The sequence below is a fragment of the Neodiprion lecontei genome, chromosome 4, assembly GCF_021901455.1.
Source record: "Neodiprion lecontei isolate iyNeoLeco1 chromosome 4, iyNeoLeco1.1, whole genome shotgun sequence".
NCBI lineage: Eukaryota > Metazoa > Arthropoda > Insecta > Hymenoptera > Diprionidae > Neodiprion > Neodiprion lecontei.
In genome coordinates this window covers 31,588,832-31,608,734 of record NC_060263.1, presented here as the reverse complement: position 1 = coordinate 31,608,734, position 19,903 = coordinate 31,588,832, and the positions used below count along the sequence as shown (strand labels likewise).

The 19,903-nt window shown below is 36.2% G+C and overlaps 4 protein-coding genes across 6 annotated transcripts; 3 read left to right on the top strand and 1 right to left on the bottom strand.

The window, feature by feature from the left end:
* Nucleotides 1–673: 673 nt before the first annotated feature.
* Nucleotides 674–6,473, top strand: LOC107224399 (CUE domain-containing protein 2). Of its 2 annotated transcripts, none has more exons than XM_015664433.2 (5): nt 674–806; nt 1,166–1,255; nt 1,649–1,985; nt 2,159–2,332; nt 2,489–6,473. In XM_015664433.2, exons 2-5 carry the CDS (start codon nt 1,167–1,169, stop codon nt 2,744–2,746), a joined length of 858 nt encoding a protein of 285 aa, XP_015519919.1. In that variant the 5' UTR covers nt 674–806; nt 1,166; the 3' UTR covers nt 2,747–6,473. The 2 variants fall into 2 exon arrangements, with proteins under 2 accessions (XP_015519919.1, XP_015519918.1); XM_015664432.2 differs by having other exon boundaries at nt 675–806; nt 2,156–2,332.
* Nucleotides 6,474–7,756: 1,283 nt separating this feature from the next.
* Nucleotides 7,757–11,878, bottom strand: LOC107224405 (chromatin-remodeling complex ATPase chain Iswi). The gene has a single exon (XM_015664443.2). The coding sequence runs from the start codon at nt 11,518–11,520 to the stop codon at nt 8,485–8,487; it is 3,036 nt and encodes a 1,011-aa protein (XP_015519929.1). The 5' UTR covers nt 11,521–11,878; the 3' UTR covers nt 7,757–8,484.
* Nucleotides 11,879–11,916: 38 nt separating this feature from the next.
* LOC107224401 (NADH dehydrogenase [ubiquinone] 1 alpha subcomplex assembly factor 3) lies at nt 11,917–13,353 on the top strand. Its single transcript, XM_015664434.2, has 4 exons — nt 11,917–12,073; nt 12,192–12,273; nt 12,374–12,491; nt 12,573–13,353. The coding sequence occupies exons 1-4, from the start codon at nt 12,043–12,045 to the stop codon at nt 12,975–12,977; spliced, it is 636 nt and encodes a 211-aa protein (XP_015519920.2). The 5' UTR covers nt 11,917–12,042; the 3' UTR covers nt 12,978–13,353.
* An 812-nt stretch (nt 13,354–14,165) lies between these two features.
* On the top strand, nt 14,166–19,674 carry LOC107224406 (protein RRP5 homolog). Of its 2 annotated transcripts, none has more exons than XM_015664444.2 (6): nt 14,166–14,346; nt 14,469–14,531; nt 14,607–15,171; nt 15,417–18,758; nt 19,118–19,283; nt 19,435–19,674. In XM_015664444.2, exons 2-6 carry the CDS (start codon nt 14,469–14,471, stop codon nt 19,592–19,594), a joined length of 4,296 nt encoding a protein of 1,431 aa, XP_015519930.2. In that variant the 5' UTR covers nt 14,166–14,346; the 3' UTR covers nt 19,595–19,674. The 2 variants fall into 2 exon arrangements, with proteins under 2 accessions (XP_015519930.2, XP_046593782.1); XM_046737826.1 differs by having other exon boundaries at nt 14,463–14,531.
* The last annotated feature ends 229 nt before the right edge of the window (nt 19,675–19,903 follow it).

Here is a 19,903-nt window from a genome sequence, read left to right as displayed (position 1 = left end):
TTTTGGAATTACCGTCTTTCAAAAATAGCTGGATGCAGAAACGTTGATGGTAGCAACGCATTTCACTAAAAATAGTTAGGTCAGCATTTATTGAGATTAATGAGGAGCAGTATAAGTCCACACCCTTTATCCTTCTTTGGTAAGCCGAATGCATAATTAATTTGTTTACGTTGTTAAGTAGCGTTTTGGACAATGACCATTTTGAAGGCTACAAAAAATCTGTTAAACAGGGCATTGAAAAATACGATCCTTTTACTGCGACGTATTCTTGGTTATTCTGATTGTGACGCGTGTACATTCCTTAGAATCACAAGTTGCGGCCAACAAAAATGAAATATGTTCCATCAATAAAAGTACGTAGTATATAGATGATGCAGTAATAATTAAATTTCGTGACACATACAACAGCGTATGCAATAAATTGTTCTTAATCGAGAAGCTATGATCGCGCATATGATAAATAAAATCGTGCTATTTCGCATCTGTGTCTTCATCGCCTGCACTGTGGCTAGAATAGCGTATGCCCCATATGGGAAACCCAGTTTGCTGGTCAGTGCCGTGAGCATTCCACCATGGCCGTGAGGTATTGATCTGTTTTGCAGGGGTGGCCTGGAAAAGGGTTGTGAATCTGAAGAGGCCCGGGTTCCATGATGCCTTGCGATTTGTCAGGACGCCAGGTGGCGATAGTAGCGTATCACCCCTCCTACGGAGCGAGCTGTCAAATATCAAGACGTTGTTTGTATACGAAATTTTTATCGGTATTTAGTATTAAATAAGACGAAGTTGTGCTGAGCCGACATCAGCAGGTTAGTATATGCAATAGTAATACATATTGTAACCTCATGTCCATTTTTTCACATCTGTTTATTGTTCAGCATAAAAAAGACCGGCGATGCTTGTACAGAGCTGTCATTTTTTTCTACATTTTTGACGTTTTTACCTGCTTCAACATCGCGAAATCGAACCTTAACTCGATATACGGCGAGTTCGTTAGCTTTTAAAATAAATAACAAGCTGCATAAATTCCCAATTTCATTATCCCTGCCGAGGAACCTAATTTCTGTACTTTTTTCTTTTCACTTTACTTAACCTATCTATCCTTCACTGATCACGTTCTACAATATCACTGACCAACAATAAGAGTGTGTTTGTTTTGTTGCTTTAGAATGAATCGGACAATGGATGAGAAGGAAGAGCTAGTGAAGAAATCGCTTTTCAGCTTTGTAAGGAAACAGGTTCCCACTGCTCAACTAAGGTGAGAATTTAAATTTGATCACATTACTTTACATCGTGTCTTCTTCCTGAAAAGCTAAAGAAAAACGGTAATTTTTTGAATGTTACTTTTTACAGTGATAAATTAACGTTTTATATGGCACTTGTTAATACTAACTATATAGGTTTGAATTTTTCATCTCGCCGATTATCTCTCCATTGGATTAAAATTAATCTTGCTAGAGTTACAAATTTTTGTTGAGGAAACACGTATAGAATGAATCTACAATACATTACAATTTTAGCTCTCAGCACAAACAGAGGTAAAAATGATAGTAGCTGTTAATAATTTCCTTGTTTAATCTTGAAGCACGTTGTATGTAGTCATTTTCCATGTATTGTTGACGGCCATAAATAAGGGAAATCATTTTTTTAGCTTGATAGATGACATAGTTCTCAGCTATGTTGTGAGCATGGTTGAGGAAGATGCTCTCGAGGAGAATTTAGATGTTGAAGGATTGTGCGAAATGGTATCTGCTTGTCTTCCGGAGTTTTCAACTATTGACAAAGAGGCAGTATCCAAATGGCTGTTGGAAATAGAGAGTGAGCTCAGACAGGGAAGCAAACCGGACGAGGACCCTCAATCTCATGATCCATTGAGTCATATCAGTTTGACAGCGTTTTTGCCTCCTGAAGCTCAGAGGATCAGGGTGCACCATTTATCCGAAACAAGCGATGCTGGTAGTGATTCTAGCGGTGAATATTTTGCCGAAGTAAGTGAACCTGAAAAGGTGAAAAGGATCTTTTCGTTGTATTTTTTTAGTATAACTTTGTCTACCAAATAATTATTATCCTCTACAGCAAAACCTCGGATTTTCATGGAATCTATCAGATTTTACTGTGTTCCATATTTAACACTGATGAATGCTTATTTGTGATGTAGCAGGAATCAACGTGGCATCAGGTTGCTCTTCTCCAAGAAATGTTTCCAGGAGCGAGTCCAGCCGAAGCACGACATTGCTTAGCCGTAGCAGGTGGTGATATAGCGAAAGCAGCTCAGCTCGCGTTGCATAGACAAGAAGCAGGCCAGAGTCTAGTTGGCAATCTTACTTTCCTCACGGTACGTAAGTCTCGCCATATTATTTCTATGAATAAATCTATCGAGATACAATTTACCAGCTTAACATGAAATTCGCAACCCACTTTATTCGGGAAAGTGTAAACATTAATGGAGATAGTAAGGTTTTATCTAAATCTAACTCAAGGTTTTTTACAGCCAAGCGTTCGTACTAAGGCAAGAGTGAATGATGAAGAGTTGAAATCGCGCATAATTGCTCGCTATAGCTACGTGGATCGTGACAATGCTGTACGCGAACATCGCCCAGTGGCTCCTAAGACAGAGCCGAAGAAACTGGTCCGCTATTTGGATAATAAGATCGTGAGTGTAAAAGGTGAACGATACACAGAAGTTCGGCGAGGTGATGACGATGAGGGGAACGAGGGGGGCAGGAAGAGGGGTCACAGTCGTCCGTAACCAGCCCCCTTGCCTCCCCCCCCTGATCCACCCCCTTGGAGGCACCTGGTTTTAAATTACACTTGAATTAATGTCCTTCTCTTAGATGAGCCTTGGAGTGTAATCAAACAGTGCTAAATGATAGTAAAAACAGTCAGGCTTCATTTTATTTATAACTCCAAACTTATATTCAACATTATTTTAAAACTGACGGGGCTCTGTGTGATTTTTGAAAGAAGTGTTTACACTGTACAGCGTTTATCTAATGTTTAGCACTAGAGCTTGTATTATACTCTTAGATAAACTAGTGAGTATACAATGGCCATTACACACATAATTCTATTACACAAATTAAAAATGTGATTAGGAACACATCATTTGATTATCTGATGAATGAGTAATGGTAATATTAAACACACCTACGAATGATGTTACGTTTCTATTAGCCATTGTAAACTGATTAATTTTGTGAGAGACGTGAGCTAAAAAGACTATTCTACTTGAGTTATTACTTCTGACTGCGGTATTCATTGACCTAATCGCTTTAATACGTTTTTTATACATCAGAAAAAAATTTTTCCTTCAAATGTTTAACGTATTCTGTTGATATTGTTATTGCTATTATCGGGGTGAATAATATTAGGTACCCATTATTATTACCGTTATTCGCGATTTATTACAGACTGTACATACAGTATGATGTGAAAGTATAGTGTATATTATGCACGGTATGATATTCATTGCGCAATAGCTTTTGCAATTAACGATATATTCATATCTGTGACAGTTAAGACAATTTTCAATTATCTCGTTTCTACATCTTTATTATGAGAAAAAATTCCATTTTGTCGCTGTCTAATGTAGATGGATCCAAACACATTCGGGCAGCCATTGCTTAGTAAACATTAATTTTAAGAGACTTCCATGTCGGTTACTTGAATCTCATTTAAAATATTCTAAATTTTCAGTACACCCGGTACTATTTGTGATTGAAGAGGTATAAAGGTATATTATGGCAGCCAATTACTTCAATTTTATCAATTATTGCAGAATTAATAACAGCAATCTGTCGCCATTATACTATTTTCCTTAAGTATTCATTGATTGAAGTTTTACAGTTTATTTCTTCATTCAATTTCTAAATACCTTGCGGATTCATCATCAGCTGTAACGAACACTTTTTGTGATATTTATCACTACGCATGTTGATGCGCAAAAGCGAGGATGTATTCACTCATAGATCAGGTGACGAGCAATTGCAATGATTTCAAGTGATTTTAAGTGATTTTAAAATGACTACTTCCCAAAGCAGTTTGCAATTCTAACCAGTGAGTACCCCCTCGTGCCAAAAGCAAGCAGGTTACATGCCAGTAATCCCATACTATTTCAAATACAACTATTCACTGATATTTATGATTTAAGAAAAAAAAAGAGCTCCGGTATCGTTCCGTTTGCGCACAATATCTGTAATCAACACATCAGCTGAAATGTTCTGTTTACTAATTATATAAGATGTAAGATCAAACTTAGCATTATTTTTAAATGTCGACGATGTTGGCCTGGTAACTCCAGCCACTGACAATGATAAGTTATCCTAGGTTATAAGACACAGAAAAATTTGCAATCAACTAAAATACCCGCGAACAAAGCAAAAAGAAATCTGCATTTTTATATTAATTTATATTGACTACAAATATGTATCCAGTCATTTTTAAGGTTCATTCTGAAATTCGCAGATAATTGTAATTCAAAAAAGTCATTTCGACGTTACCCTGTCTGTACCAGAGTGGCCACTGGTCAGGGAAAGCTGGAAAAGTCAAGGAATTCTGCAATTCTCGAATAGTCAGGGAATCGTTTACTATATACTTTTTTCATACAAATACGTTCCACAGTTTTTTAAACTTTAGATAAATTAGATCGAATACCAATTTTCTTACCATCACCGGAAGGTTCTCTTAAAACTTTGATTATTCCTAAATATTACCTTACAAACGACTGTGCGCATTGGCTAGATGGGATGGTGTGACACAAGTGACAATTCGTACTTTCGTTAAAAAAAAAAAATTGTATAGAAAATACGTATATTGTTTTCAATTTATTATAACGGATTTATTCAAATTGTTCAGGGAAAATTATAAGATTTTTATCTGGAAAACCTAGAAAAGTCAGGGAATTCCGTGATGGAGATTTAGTGACCACCCTGTGTACAGTCTCCATATTTTTACCCGTAATAATCACTTTTCACACTGCTTACAACTGTATATCCAGTGATTTTTATGCCATTGAGACAAGGTGAAACTTTTTTACTTCACGGGTACTACCAAATAAACTGTAGTACGCACGTTAACATTATTTCTTAAGTCCGATAAGATTCAGTTTTTAATTTCACGTTATTATTAGAGTTAGCTTTATAAGGATATTGAACCATCCTGATGCCAAACAAGTTTACATGACATACATTGAAAAATTATGTGGAGCTGCGTAATTTCAATAACTGGAAAATTGCTTATTCGTTAAACTGAAATGAAAATTTTGTGTTCTAGTCGATCAATCATCGAGGTTCAATAAGATATACGATCATTTTTTTAGTTATAGTCTTTTTGTATCTTATTTTAGATGCATCTATAAAACTGTGACACTTCTATTTTACTGTCTTTTACTAATTGACATTGTGTTGAGATTACTTGAAACGAATTTTATCAGGCCCCAACATACAATTTTATAATTTCGAATTTTATCTGTTAAATTTAAATACTTCTTGGCTGTCAAGAGATAGCTTGCTGATTTATTTATAAAGTAGGTATACATTGACGTTTTGGGTGTCGTTACATGTTGGAATATGGAAGAAATTGTCAGATCCAAGATGTCGGTGTAGGTATTAGGTGAGCAATGAAATGCGTATCATGTATTTAGACTAAAAGAAAAAATTTCGCTTACCGTACCACACGTTGTACCAGTATTACTATTGTTATTATTAATTCTTAAATGAATTTTGAACTATAGATAATCCACGATATGATGGTCATTCGAAAATACTAACATTACATTATATTGAACGCTAGGCATCTCACGTAATATATAGAAATGGTTTATCTCGAAATGTATTGACACTGATATATGTATAATGTTTAACGGCGAAAAAAAAGCAAACACAGTTAAAACACAATGAGAAATTTAGATTTTTAATTGTAATCGTGTGACGGTTTATTTACTTTTAATTTTTCTTAATTTAAATGACGTTTTTCCGTAATCCAGGCTACACAGTGTTCGCCTAGTTCCCTAAAGGTATCCTATTTTCTTTGCTTCTCCTATAAACACTGTAAACCTGAAGGCTTTCCTAAATGTACCCTAAAGCAGTCCATTTTTCCCTAAAATCCCACTACTTTTGCCAGTTACTTACTTTTTTTCACAAACTAGAATGTACTGACAAAATTAGTTTGATGTTTGAGCAATGTTTATACTTTCAACATAGGAACATAAAAATACACATGGAATCTCAAAACTCTCTTATACTTCACAAAACCATAACTATTACGGTTTTATTGAGTGTCCTTCTCTATAGAATATGTGCACTCACCGAAATTATTTCATTCCTACGTTTAGTTGGAAATCGAAACGTTGTTCTCAAGCATCGGATAGATTTTTTCAGTTCATTTGAGTTTATGAAAAAAAAAAAATCTTCGAAAATATCAATGTATTTTACATTCAAACTTTTGATAAAAAAAAAAAAAAAAACGATAAAAATAACGGACACCCTAGTGTATAACTACTTTTGCCCGAGTTGATTAGTACTATGAAAAAATATTGGAACCTTACTACCCCCTCATTCTCATGAAGCACTGTGAAGCCTAGTAATCGGATGTGTTGAGAAGATATTATATCAAGTTGTTTATGAATTAAGAAAATGTTTTTCTTTCGTTATTAGACATACTAAAGTGCAACAGAACCTGAAAATGACCAATCTGAAATAGCTCATTGTCAGTGATGAATAAAGAGATACGTGAAAGATAAATTTGGACATGTTGTAATACTTACGTGCTTCAATGAATTAGAAGTGCTATGCATATCAATATCTGGGATTAATCACACTATTCTACTTGGTGAATTTAGAAATTTCTGAATACCCAGTACTTTCAGATTCTGTTGTAATTAGCTTTTCATGCGATGTCTTTCAATATTTTAAATATATTGCGAGAAGGGCCGGCCCTTGCCATAACTAAATGAAAACTATGGGTGTGTAGTTTGATAGAATTCTACATGAGATGATATTGGGATGATCTGAAGTGAATGAAATGAATAATCAATTTTAATTGTAATATCTACTGTTTTATAGAACGGTATACAAACAATTTAGAGAAGGAGTGAGAGTTTCAAGATTTGTACAAATAATGTACAAATCTCGCACCGCTAATGCGGTATTTATTACGTACACGTGTGAAATAAATGCGTAATATAAGATTGCATAAAAGATTACTCGCGTAATTATCACAATTATAACTACTGTCAAAAACATACGTATTCGTATTCATAGTATGTGTAAACGCATTTATAGGTATATAGGATTCACCTATATATGTATTATACCTGGTCACACATTCTATGTGCATACTATATTCATTTATTTCTGTACGATTATGTAGGGTAGTATCATAATTACCGTAATAATCTCTAATATGCTTGTATAGGATGAGATATTTTGGCAGTAGAGACGGTACATTTAAATATTCAATTTTTATGTTTTGCACACAGATAATTACAGATAAAATCTTGATCGTAAAAAATGCAATTGATTTGTCGATATGTATTACAAAATTATGCTTTCTTTAAATCAAACAGTTCATTTTTATTATATTTATATGAAGACGATTACGAGGATAATTTAATAGTTCTCAAGTATTTACGCTACGTACGAATGACGTGTGTTCACTGCAAGATATTTGTTACTATTATACATATATGTATTATATATGTAATTATAGAAATATTATAAATTGTGAAATAATTTAGGATATAAATTAAATAATACATATGTATCTTATTTCATACTTTTTATTTACTCTGCTCCTCGATAAGAATTCTTAAATCCAATAAACGTGATAGTAAACAAAATTCTTCGTACCAATCAATCGTGAATCAAATCCCCAAGTTTTACCAAGTAAATTAATTCTAAGTGAGAGTACAGAGAACACTGAATTTGACAATGTTGTAAATATGATTGATGTTTAATTAAATCTTTCAGCGTTAACAATTAGAGCATTTCTTTGTTTTACATGCATATTTCATAAATAACTATGGTTCCAAACGTGTGTGACAATGTACTGTTCTAGTTAGAAAAGACGTTACTTCTAAACATTACGTAAGACTTCACGGAAAGAAGGTGTTCTTCATATAAATGAAATTTGCTGTTTATCGCTTCTTTTTACAGGCAAACAAGTTATTTGTGACAAGTAAATAGGTTGTCTAGAAGAATGTATTGAATTTGTATAATTGGTGCCCCTCACTTCACATAACGACACAATTAATAGAAGTTATTTTATAAGATTTAATTAACGTGCAGTTAAAAAATTAAAATTTTTTTAATTTATGTTTACAGTGGTTTGATAATAGATGACCCTAAAGATTATAATGTCGAATTATTTTAACCTGAACAACCTGTGTCCGACGTGAGTTCAGCCACTGTAATAAACTTAAAGTGATATTGGAACTTATTAAAATTTAGATAAACTGAAATTGTGTTGCATAGTTCATGAAAAGTACATTTACTTCTTCTTCTTCCTAGGTTTATCTTGAGGTGCTGGAAGATTCTCTTGCTTCCGTTTGGACGCTGGTTTTGATCCAATACTTCCACCCTTCTTTCGTCTCTCTTGTCTCTCTCTTTCTTCAAGCTCTAGATTTTCACGTTCAATTAGCGTTATCAAAGTGTTACATCTTCGTTGGAGTTCTAGAGCTGTTCTTGACTTGACAAACCAATCGAAGCGAAATTGTGGTGCAGATCTTACGGTTGCTCTGAGTTCTTCGTATACATTTTCTTTGTCAAATCCAAGTTTATGCAACATGCATACAAGGAATCTGTCCTCTTCTTCGGTATAATTTTTTCCCTTGTTTGTTCCATAGGCTATTCTTAGCTGATGGAATGGTGCTCTATATCTGGCCATTTTTGCATCCAGAGCTTTCTTTATACCGGCACGTCTCTGAATTTTTGCTTCTCCTCGCTCTATCTGAGCCATTACTCTGTCAATGTCTTGAAGTTCGTGGCAACGTTCCCAAAAGACAGCAGAATACTCCATTACTTCTTCAGGAGATTTTCCTTCAACATCTTTGGCAATATTCTCAATGTCATCTCGACCATATTTTTCATTAGCCTTTATGAATTGGTTGAAATCCCTCTTCGTCCAGTTTGTGAATCCCTGAGTAAGCAGTTTTTCTTTCTCTGTCAATTCCTCGTCTGTAAGTGGCTGAGCTTCGTCAATTTTTCGCTGCTCTTCCTTTTGAATCCTTCCTGCGTCAGATCCAAGTTCAGGGTTTTTTGGTACTTTGTACCCAACTGTTTGTCTGAAGTAATATATTTCTTGATCGAGTAGCTCAAACAATCGTGGCGGAAAAAATTGGAAATCTTGAACAATTGGTTGTTTCGGAGGTCTTGGTGCCTTTGGAGCTTTTGGCTCTGAGACTCTTAGCGCTTCTCTGAAGTAAGCATCGACTGCATAATTTGCCTTTCTCTCGCGTTTAGGCGGCTCAATCCAGTTGCCTATACCTAATATTTTCTGCTTCTCCCTATAATCCTCACCTTCAAATTGGTAGACTGAATCGGTCGGTGCATCTACTGTAAAATTTCTCAAGGATGATTCACCCAAATTTTCCAACTTCTGTTTCATTTCCTCTGTTTTAGCTTCTCCTTTCTGAAGTATCGTATCAATATCTTCATCCGTTATGGCACTGTCTTTAGAAGCAAATACTTCATTAGCACCATGTCTAATCATGTTGAGCATCTCATCCTTGTTCAAAGCTGTTTGTTTCGCATCTACTAGTCTGCCCTGCTGAATAACAAGTTTATCCAAGCGCAACTTGACCTCGGCACGTTCGACAATCTTTTCCTCTACTGTATTCTCAGTTATGAACCTGAACACTCGCACTTGTTTCTGTTGGCCGATTCGATGTGCTCGATCCATAGCTTGCAGATCCATTTGAGGATTCCAATCAGAATCATAAATAATAACTACGTCAGCCGTAGCTAAATTAATACCAAGACCTCCTGCTCTTGTGGATAACATGAAAATGAACTTTTCGCTCCCGGGAGCATTATATTCATTTATTTGCCGCTGTCGATCTTCATGAGCCGTGTTACCATCCAATCGGCAATATTGAAAACTTCTCCAATGGCAATAATCTTCAAGAATATCAAGCATCCTAGTCATTTGACTAAATATTAATATCCTCGAGTCTTGCTGCTTCAATTTTGGCAGTAGTTTATCAAGGATCACCATCTTTCCACAATTATAAACTAAATGTTCGTCAGTGGTATACGGAGGGCCCGGCTCAGCTCCGTCAAACAAATATGGATGATTGCAGCACTTTCGTAGCTGCATAAGAATGTTTTGTAATCTCATTTTTTCAATTTTTCCAGCACCGTTTACAATGTCGATATCCTTCATTAGCACTTTGGTATACCATTCCCTCTGCATTTTACTCAGTCCAATGTAAACTTTGATTTCTTTTTTAGGCTTAAGTCCCTTCTCTACTTCAGCCTTGAGGCGTCTAAGAAGGAATGGTCTTAAGACAGCATGCAGCCTTTCAACCAAAGAATTATCTCCAAGAAAACTGTTGGTGTTGAACCAGGAGTCAAAGTCGTCTGAGCTGTTGAACACGTCTGGTAATAAGAAGTTTAAGAGTGACCATAGCTCGTGAAGATTATTTTGTAACGGTGTGCCGGTGAGTAAAAGTCTATTGGCAGTCTTAAACTCGCGCAAAATTTCTGATAACTTTGATTTCTCATTTTTTATCCTATGAGCCTCATCGATTACCATATACCTCCAGTTAAACTTTTTGAATACTGATTTCTCCTTTATTACCATTTCATAAGACGTTACGCAGACATCCCACTCCCCTGGCATCATTACGTCTCTGATGAACGTGTTCCTTGTCTCAGCGTCTCCAATCAGACAAACAGCTCTCAGCGAGGGACACCATTTCTTAAATTCATTCATCCAGTTGGCTAGCGTTGACTTTGGGACAATTACAATGTGAGGTCCTGGAATGCTGCGGAAATGCTTCATGTATCCTAGCAATGAAATCGTCTGAAGGGTTTTTCCAAGACCCATTTCATCTGCCAGTATACCGTTGATTCCATTCTCATAGAGCGAAATCATCCAGTTAAGACCACGAATCTGGTAGTCCCTCAGCTCTCCTGATTTTATATAATGGGGGGATGACTCGAAACGAGTCGTTGGCGCAACACTGACATTGCTCTCAGCAAGGAGCTCTTCATCTTCTTCTTGCTCTGTTTTTCGATGTCTGAGATCAGCCGACGTGTCACCTTTGACAGGAATCTCGGGCTGCTTCCTAGGTCTCCCAGCTTTAACTTTAAGAGGACTGACACTTTTGTCTTTCTGATTATTCGTCATAAAATGAGAAAAAATTTCGGTCTGTTTTAGTAGGTAATCAAACCTCTTGCTCCTGTCGGTCTCCAGTTTGGTTTCGAAATCGCCACCCCTAGAAGATGTTGTTTCTGCTGACGATCCGTTTGAATTCTCCCCCGTTTCGACAGCGTCGGCATTTTCCGTCTCCGGCTTGGACATTTTTCGTCGCTGAGGTCAATTTCTTGCTTGATTTATTCAATAAAATACTTGAAGCGCCTACCCAACGCCAGATTATTCACCGGTATTGTGTGTAGTATGCCGTGTTCACCGACGAATCAACCAAAGGCTCATCGCCATTTTAACGCTTCAACTCCCTCCAAAACTAACTTATGTCCGCAATCACTGTCAGCTTGACCAGCCAGTAATTAAATGATTAGTACTAAACCATCGCACGTAACTCTAATGACTAGTGGTAGTCTTCAAATTGCCACAAACTGTAGCAGGTCGAGCTTTATTTCGACTTTCAAAAGTATATACACAACGTGAGTGAAATGGTAGACCTTTGCAGCGTTGCATGTACGGCGTGAAGCAGAATAATGAAGCTTTCAGCCGTGTCCACACCGGATTTTAGGCCGATCTAACGGAAACACAGATCTCTTCACTGGATAGTGGACTGGCGCGACTCGCACCGCCGAGTGGCTTTAGTAGTATTAGTTCGAGATTAGCGAACGAAAAAGACCAATGACGTCACTTTACGCGTCCGTCGAAACCGGTAGGTTCCTATAACCTCCCAAAGTCCAAGAACGTAACCTTAAATAACCTTAAGATACAATTTCAAATTCAATGTAACCTCAAACTTCATGAAAATAAATTATCAATTTTTTCGTAAGAGTGTTTTTTGTACCTGCAAACGATGACGACTACCTTCATATTTAGCCGTATAATTTCGGCAAACATGAGACAAACTATTAGGTGAGTTACTCGAATTCAAATGTGTGAATGATTTTTATTATATTTTGTATTTGCACGTCTTTTGTAAATTATTCTTACCAATACCGATCAATTGTTATAGGAAAATTCATAGTTCATCAATCATTTGCAAAAGTGCTTACGAAGGTGATGGAAAAACGACGATATCTATTCTTAACAGGGACGAAGTCTATGGACTCATGATAAATTCCTACAGCAAGGTATAGCTATTATATTTCTTTGTTTTTTGGATAAAATTAACGTTTGTACCAATACAGAGCTTAACAAAATTCTTGTTGTAGATTGGATTTCGTTTAAACAATGGCATTAGTATCATTGGATCACTTGCAATATTTCCAAGAAGCGTACTGAGTTGGAAGGTTAATACTATAGATGATGTCAACGAGGAAACTCTGTCGCTATTTACTATTCTTGATCCAAAACCAGACATTTTAGTAATTGGAACTGGTGACCCTCATAGTAACATTAAAGTTGACAAGAAGCTGGCTCTGTTTGCCAAAAAATTCAAAATGAACATGGAGATCGTTCCAACATGCCAAGCTTGTCCTATATTCAATTTCCTTAATGCTGAAGGAAGATTTGTTGCAGCTGCGCTCATCCCACCTGCAAATCTTGATTTTAATGCTAATGATTCCATACAAGATCCAATGGGTCCAAAAGCTTTAGAAAATTCGACCAACTTATAGGTACGCCAACAAACATTTTTTCAGTGAAGGTACATGTAATATTAGTTAACTTGGCTCTGAAAAGCGAAAGAAGCAATTAAAATTACTTTTGGCATTTTGATTCAATGCTCATAATTATTTAAAGTATTTACAGCTATCCACAGTGTCTGTTAGTGTATTAACTTTACATAAGTCATATCACATCTGTAACTGGCTTACCTCATTTTATTGCAGTAAATGAATCCAAAGGACTGTTATTGATAGTGTAGCTATTTATGAATTTGAAAAATATATGCGTATCTATGCGATATACACATAATTTATATCCATGTACATAGTAATATTATGTATGTGTAAAGCAAAATATTATCGTAGAAACTTGTATAGTTAATTAATTGTTGATAGAATATTTAGCAAATAAAATATTCAACATTATTTATGTACAAAGTGTGAAGTAATTCACTCATTTATGAATCATCATCCATTACGTTTATATAATCCCTGCCTGACACATATTTAAAAACAGCTTAAGCAAGGGGTGCGTTCCAAACCCAACTGTAGTCAACTCTGGCCAACTCTACGCGTTCCAAACCTGTAAGTCTAAATATAGGTCGTAAACTCTGATAGTTCCGAAACTTGCGAGGTGGCAACTCCGGGTGACTCCGAGCTAATTGAAATGAACCCTGCCTAGAGCAGGGTTAGATGGAGATGGGTTCAGTGTTTTTGCGCCAAGATTGAAATTCGATAGTAGTCGAGTATGGGAACGCCCTAGTGTTGCACTTGCACAAAGTAACTTGCATGTTAGATGTAATGTAGCTGTTTGCGAACTGACCTGTGTTTTAGTTTTCCAATTGGTGTCCAATACTTTGGTGCAAATATTCTACCGTTGTTCGAGATAAGCAAAAATGCCTTTTGAAATCTGTATGCGAGTATTGCGAAATAATATCTAGGTAATTGCGAATTCTCGCAGGGGGGTCATTGATGAGTTCGGAATGGAATATTGCTTCAAGCACTAAATCATCATCATTGTCTTCAGATCAAGAACTCTCAGAGTTCGCCATCAAATCATATACTCCCGCTGCAATTTCCTTCGCAACGATAACCCCCATTTTTAATTTAAATATTTGCGCGTCTTGAGAATCAGCTGATTGTACCCTTATGAACCCAACTCAACTTAACTCAACTCTAGGGTTAGGTTTTGGAACGCACCCACGGAGTTAAGTTGACCATGCGCGAACCTTTCCTCGTATGCATGCAGCCGACGCTGCCGAAACCGACATAACCTAAAATTAAGCATCCAGTGTGAGTTGAATGTTCGGACTTGGGAAAATCCGTGCGTGTGTTATTTGAACACATATTTTATAGATACGTTAACCCGAAGAAATAAAAAGTAGGCACTATTGCTCGGAATTGTGATTGTTTTTATTATATTTTATTTGCATTCCGTACAAACATATTAACTGTTTAGGGCAAAATAGAATTCATGTGTCTAACCTTAAAATTAAGTTACAGATGACGTTAAAAAATTTTCCACGCGGAGGCCGCAAACCCCTAAAAAATGTACACGCAAATAATGTAAGTTTTTTCAGTTTATCACCCCTGCCCTCCCCTGTAATGCTCATATCGCCAAAACTTGATGTATGTTTATAGGAATTGAAAAAAAAGCCAAGATCAAAACTAAGAATCCACAAGGATAATTTTGCCATTACTAATTATGCAGATTTGCATACCACAAATATATTGGCAACATCAGCGGACTGTTTGAATTATACTACGTTAACACAAGGAATGGTTGTCCTGGGTCGTATTCGAGAGGCCAGGGATTATGACTTGATTGTATCGCTTCCTGGACGATTAATCGGTCGATTGGAGCTTACAGACATCAGCAATTCGTACACAAAGTTATTGCAAAGTATGATCAGCGTACAAGATGACAAACCTGAGGGTTATAAACCACTGACAGAGTTATTCAAACCTGGTGACTACTTGGTCTGTTATGTCAAGCAACTGCACTTGACAGAGAAGTGGAGAGTCTCTTTGTCCCTGGAACCAGAACTAATAAATCAAAATCTGGATCGCACTCGGATCATCCCAAAATCGAAGATTGTTGGCACTGTATCCAGTATTGAAGAACATGGCTATATCATTGACACTGGGGTTGCTAATGTCAGAGCTTTTTTAACTTCTAAAGATGTTGATGAAGAAAAAGAATACTGTAAGTTGGAATCCTGTCACTTTTTATTTATTATTTGTCACAATTTTGAACAAGCTTGAACGGATATTGAATTCTGAAATTGACAAATCAATTAGTGCAAAAGTAACAGAATGCGGTCTTGTATATATACAAGACCGATTCGCACGTTTCATCTCAGTACCATAAACTAGTGTGAAAATCAATACAAAAATTAAAAATTCCCCATTTTGTGATTCTTAGTTGAAAAGTAATTAATTTCTTCTAAGTTATAGGACAGCAACTCTTTTTGGCAATTAAAACGGTTGAAACGTCGGAGTCAGCATCGACACTCAAGTTATCTGCAAAAGAAAAACACAGCAGCAAAGCAGTTTCTCAGGATACACAGTTATTAGATGCTCTAGTACCTGGAACAAAATTGGTTCTCACTATCAAAAGCGTTCTGTCAAATGGATTGCAGGTGCTGTATAATGAAAGTAACATCGGTTACATCAATCAGATTTACTTGGATAATCCATTATCTTCGTATGAGACAGATGAATCGGTCCATGGTACGCTCTTGTATGTTCTGCCAACTGTAAAATTTGCATATTTCAGTCTGTTGACGGAAGAAAGTGAAACTGAAAAATTGAACATTGGTGATATTATAACAAACGCCACAGTAATGTGCAAGGAGCAAAAAGGGATTCTCCTAGAATTGCAAAAAAAGTTCAGGGGTTATATACCCATGCGAAGAACCGAAGTTGACTTCGAGAAGATTAATTCCACATTTAAACCCAAGTCTAAACATAAGTGTCGAGTATTGAATTACGATTGCTTCGACAGAGTCTATATTTGCAGTATGGAAAAGAATATATTGAACGAAGAATATTTTACGGCTACTAGTTTTGCTCCTGGAGAACTGGTGACTGCAGAAGTAACAAAAATTGATGTAGCTTATGGATCTGTCACATTGAAAGTTAATAAAAGTAAAGGGTACGTGCCCCCTGAACATGTTTCTGATATTGATAAGAATATGATATATGAACTCAAAGTCGGCCAGTCGGTGAAAGTAAGAGCTTTAAACCGTGACGACCAACGAAATAGAGTTTTATTCACAATGAAGCAGTCATTAGTTAATAGCAATTTACCAATCTTAAATAATATTAAGGATGCAGCTGTTGGTTCCCAGCATCATGGTACCATTGTGCAAGTAAAAAATACTGGACTTTTGATAAAATTTTTCGGAGACTTGAAGGGCTGGGCCCCTCCGAATTTGCTTGGCTGCAAAAAAACTGAGATTAAGCAGAAATTTTCGATCGGCCAAGTAGTTCCTGCAACAATTGTGACAATAGATAAAAAAGATAATAAAATGAGCCTGAGCTTGATTGGCATACAGAAGAATCCTAGTAATAAATTACGTGTTGGTGAAACTGTCAAATGTATCATCACAGAATCTTCTTCACAAGGAGTCTACGTTGAGATTCATTCCACGTGTAATCACAAGAATTTAGAAACTGGATTTCTGCCAGCTGCGCACATGTCACCTAGCTTGGAAGTAGCGAGCTTATTAGCTGCCAGATGCACTCCAGGGGATGAAATAATAGCAAGTGTGTTCTCCACCACTCCAAGTATAATTTTGACTACAACATTCGTACCGCTCGATGAATTAACAGCCTTTAAAAACCTAAGAGTTGGACATTACTTACCATGTTCTGTCAGAGAGATAGGTGAAAATAGTTTGAAGGTCCTTTTACCTATTGATAATTATAGTGAACTTGGTGTTGTTCCTTACATTAGACCATCTGAATTGGAATTGATTTATGTCAACCAAGTGCTGTTTGGAAAAATTATTTCCATTGACGAGAATAGTAAAAAAATTGAGTTGCAAACCGATTTATATGAATTGTGGATGGATTCTGTGAATCAAAATACTGAAATGACTAATGCGGTTGATATTTTGGGCTTCTACCTCAGAAAAGTTAAAGAGCTTTCAAATTATGATTTTTACCAAAGTAGACCAATATCAAAGGTTAGTTTGGGGCAACAAGTATCTGGTATAATTGAAAAAGTTACTGAAGACGGCCTGGTTTTACGTCTAGACAATGATTTACACGGTACAGTGCGCAAAGATCAGTACAAACAGAATTTTAAAGTGGGAGACAAGGTTTCTGGTATAATTATATGGTTAAATTACGTCCACGAAATTGTTGAGATAACACTCAAATCCACAGTGGTAAATTATATCACTACTCATAAAAGTGACTCATCTTCCATTCCCTTGGGTACAAAATTAAAAGGGGAAATAATCTTGGTCACAAATTGGTTCATCCTTATCGTTTTAAAAGGGCAAGGAAAAGGAAGATTAGCTGCTCTTCCAGCCCGAAGACACCTCAACGATGTCCAACCCGACTTACGACCTTACTTTATCGGAGGAAAAGTGAATTGTTACGTTATTATAGAAGCTGTTGAGTCTGACTTGTTACCAGTTTGCGTTTTATCATCGACATTCGAACCACGTAAGTTGAGTGCAAGTGTGAAATCTGAGAAGAGTCTAAAAAAACGAAAAACAGACGATGCACCCAAAGTAAATTTACAAAGTAAGAAGGCAAAGTTGGATCAGAAGGATTTATCCAAAGATATTGACCATGATATTGTTGATGAATCCATAAATGATAATACTTCAACAAATTCGACGAGTAAAACGAAATCTAAAAAATCGAAAAGGAAAGTAACTACGGAAGTTGAACGAGAAACAAACGTAGATAATGAAATAATTCAGAATAGCAGCTGTGATAACCAAGGAATGAAGGATAGCACATCTGGAATTGAGTCAAAGAAAAAGAAAATGAAGGAATCCAAAAGAGAGGAAACGAATGTCAATGAAATACCAATTATCGACATAAGACAGGAAGAAAAAGTGACCGATAAAAGTTTGAAACCAGATGATCTCAGCATTCCTGCATGTGGATTTTATTGGAACACTGAACCTACACCTCAGGAAGAACTAGCCGTTGAGTCATCAAGCGACAGTGATGAAGAAGCAGAAAGTCCACAAAAGAAGAAAAAATTAAGTGCTGCTGAACGAAGGGAACAAGAAAGGCAGAAAGAGCGCGAAATACGTGAGAAAGAAGAGGCCTTGGCGAGTAATCAATTGCCAAATTCAGTTGACCAATTTGACAGATTAGTTATGTCAAGTCCCAATAGTTCTGTAGTCTGGGTACAGTACATGGCTTATCATTTGCAAGCGACTGAAATAGAAAAGGCGCGAGCAGTTGCTAAGAGAGCTATTAAGACCATTAATTTTCGAGAAGAGAATGAAAAACTAAATGTTTGGCAGGCTTGGCTGAATTTGGAGTCAAGATTTGGCACACTAGAATCAATGAATGAGGTTTTCCAGGAGGCAGTGAGAACTAATGACGCTTTCAAAGTATATACTCATATGTTAACGTTACACGCCAATGCTAACAGGCAAGCAGCACTGGATAAAACGATTACAACAATCACAGGAAAGTTTAAACAAAATCCACTAGCTTGGATCGAGTCTGGAATTGCATTACTGAAAATGGGTCTCAAAGATAGATCACGGCACATCATGCAGAGAGCTTTGCAGTCGTTGCCTGCACACCAACGTGAGTCTATCAGTTACTTATTCAATAATATTGCACGTTAATTGATCTTTCGGACTAAGTGATGTACAGTTGTTCATATAAGTAAATTATTATATCAAGTTTTACAAGGTGAATTGAAAGGTTTATATACCACTTTAAATTTTTTTAAAATTTTTATTTTTTCACAACATAAACGGATTGTACATCCAATACAAAATATGATAATACAACACATGAGATAACGGTATTCAGAATAAATCTATTAAATGGTCACCATGAATAAGTTGAATAAGGCTGCATTTGTATTACATTACTCTCGTAAGTAAAAGATTTTTACAATATACGTATATGATATGTGTACATATTAAAAAAAATTTCAGATGTTGACTTGATGGTAAGATTTGCTCAGCTGGAAAACAAATACGGAGACAAGGAGAGGGCACAGACGTTATTTGAGAAAATTCTAAGTTCATACCCCAAACGAGTCGATGTATGGTCTGCGTATGTGGATGCCTTAATCAAATCTGCCGACATTCCCATTGCCCGGTAAGTTTTAACAACTCTACTTTTATATCTATATAGATGTTCATGTATAACAGGTCAATAGATGAGGATAAATTGTTTATTTTTCAAATACATTTTTCGTATATGACGATGTAATCAATCCGTGGTGTTTTTTTTTTTTTTTTTATCACAGGCAAGTTTTGGAAAGAGCAGCAGCTCAAACGCTGCCAGCTAGAAAAATGAAAACAATATTCAAAAAGTACATCGCATTTGAAGAACATCATGGTACAGCGGAAAATGTCATCAAAGTGCAAGAAATGGCTCGCAATTACATTGAAAATCAATCTCAGTAAACATGTGTAAAATTATTGTTCGTGAATAAGGCGAGAGTGACACATAATAACTTTGAAAATACACTTGGATCATAATCAAAGAAGCATTAAACCCTCCATTTACATTTTTAAAATCGAAGTCATGCGTATGTCAGGTACACACTTTTTTTTATGTGAATTAATATGAAACAACGCGTTGAAGATTCCGAATAAAAAAAAAAGCCACTGCGCATGCGCAGAGCATATTAGATGTGTTTGGATGCCTGGGTGGAAAGGTCGCAGTCTGCTTTGCAGCGTCGGTAGGGTAGCTTGACTTGGTGTGATTCTGCG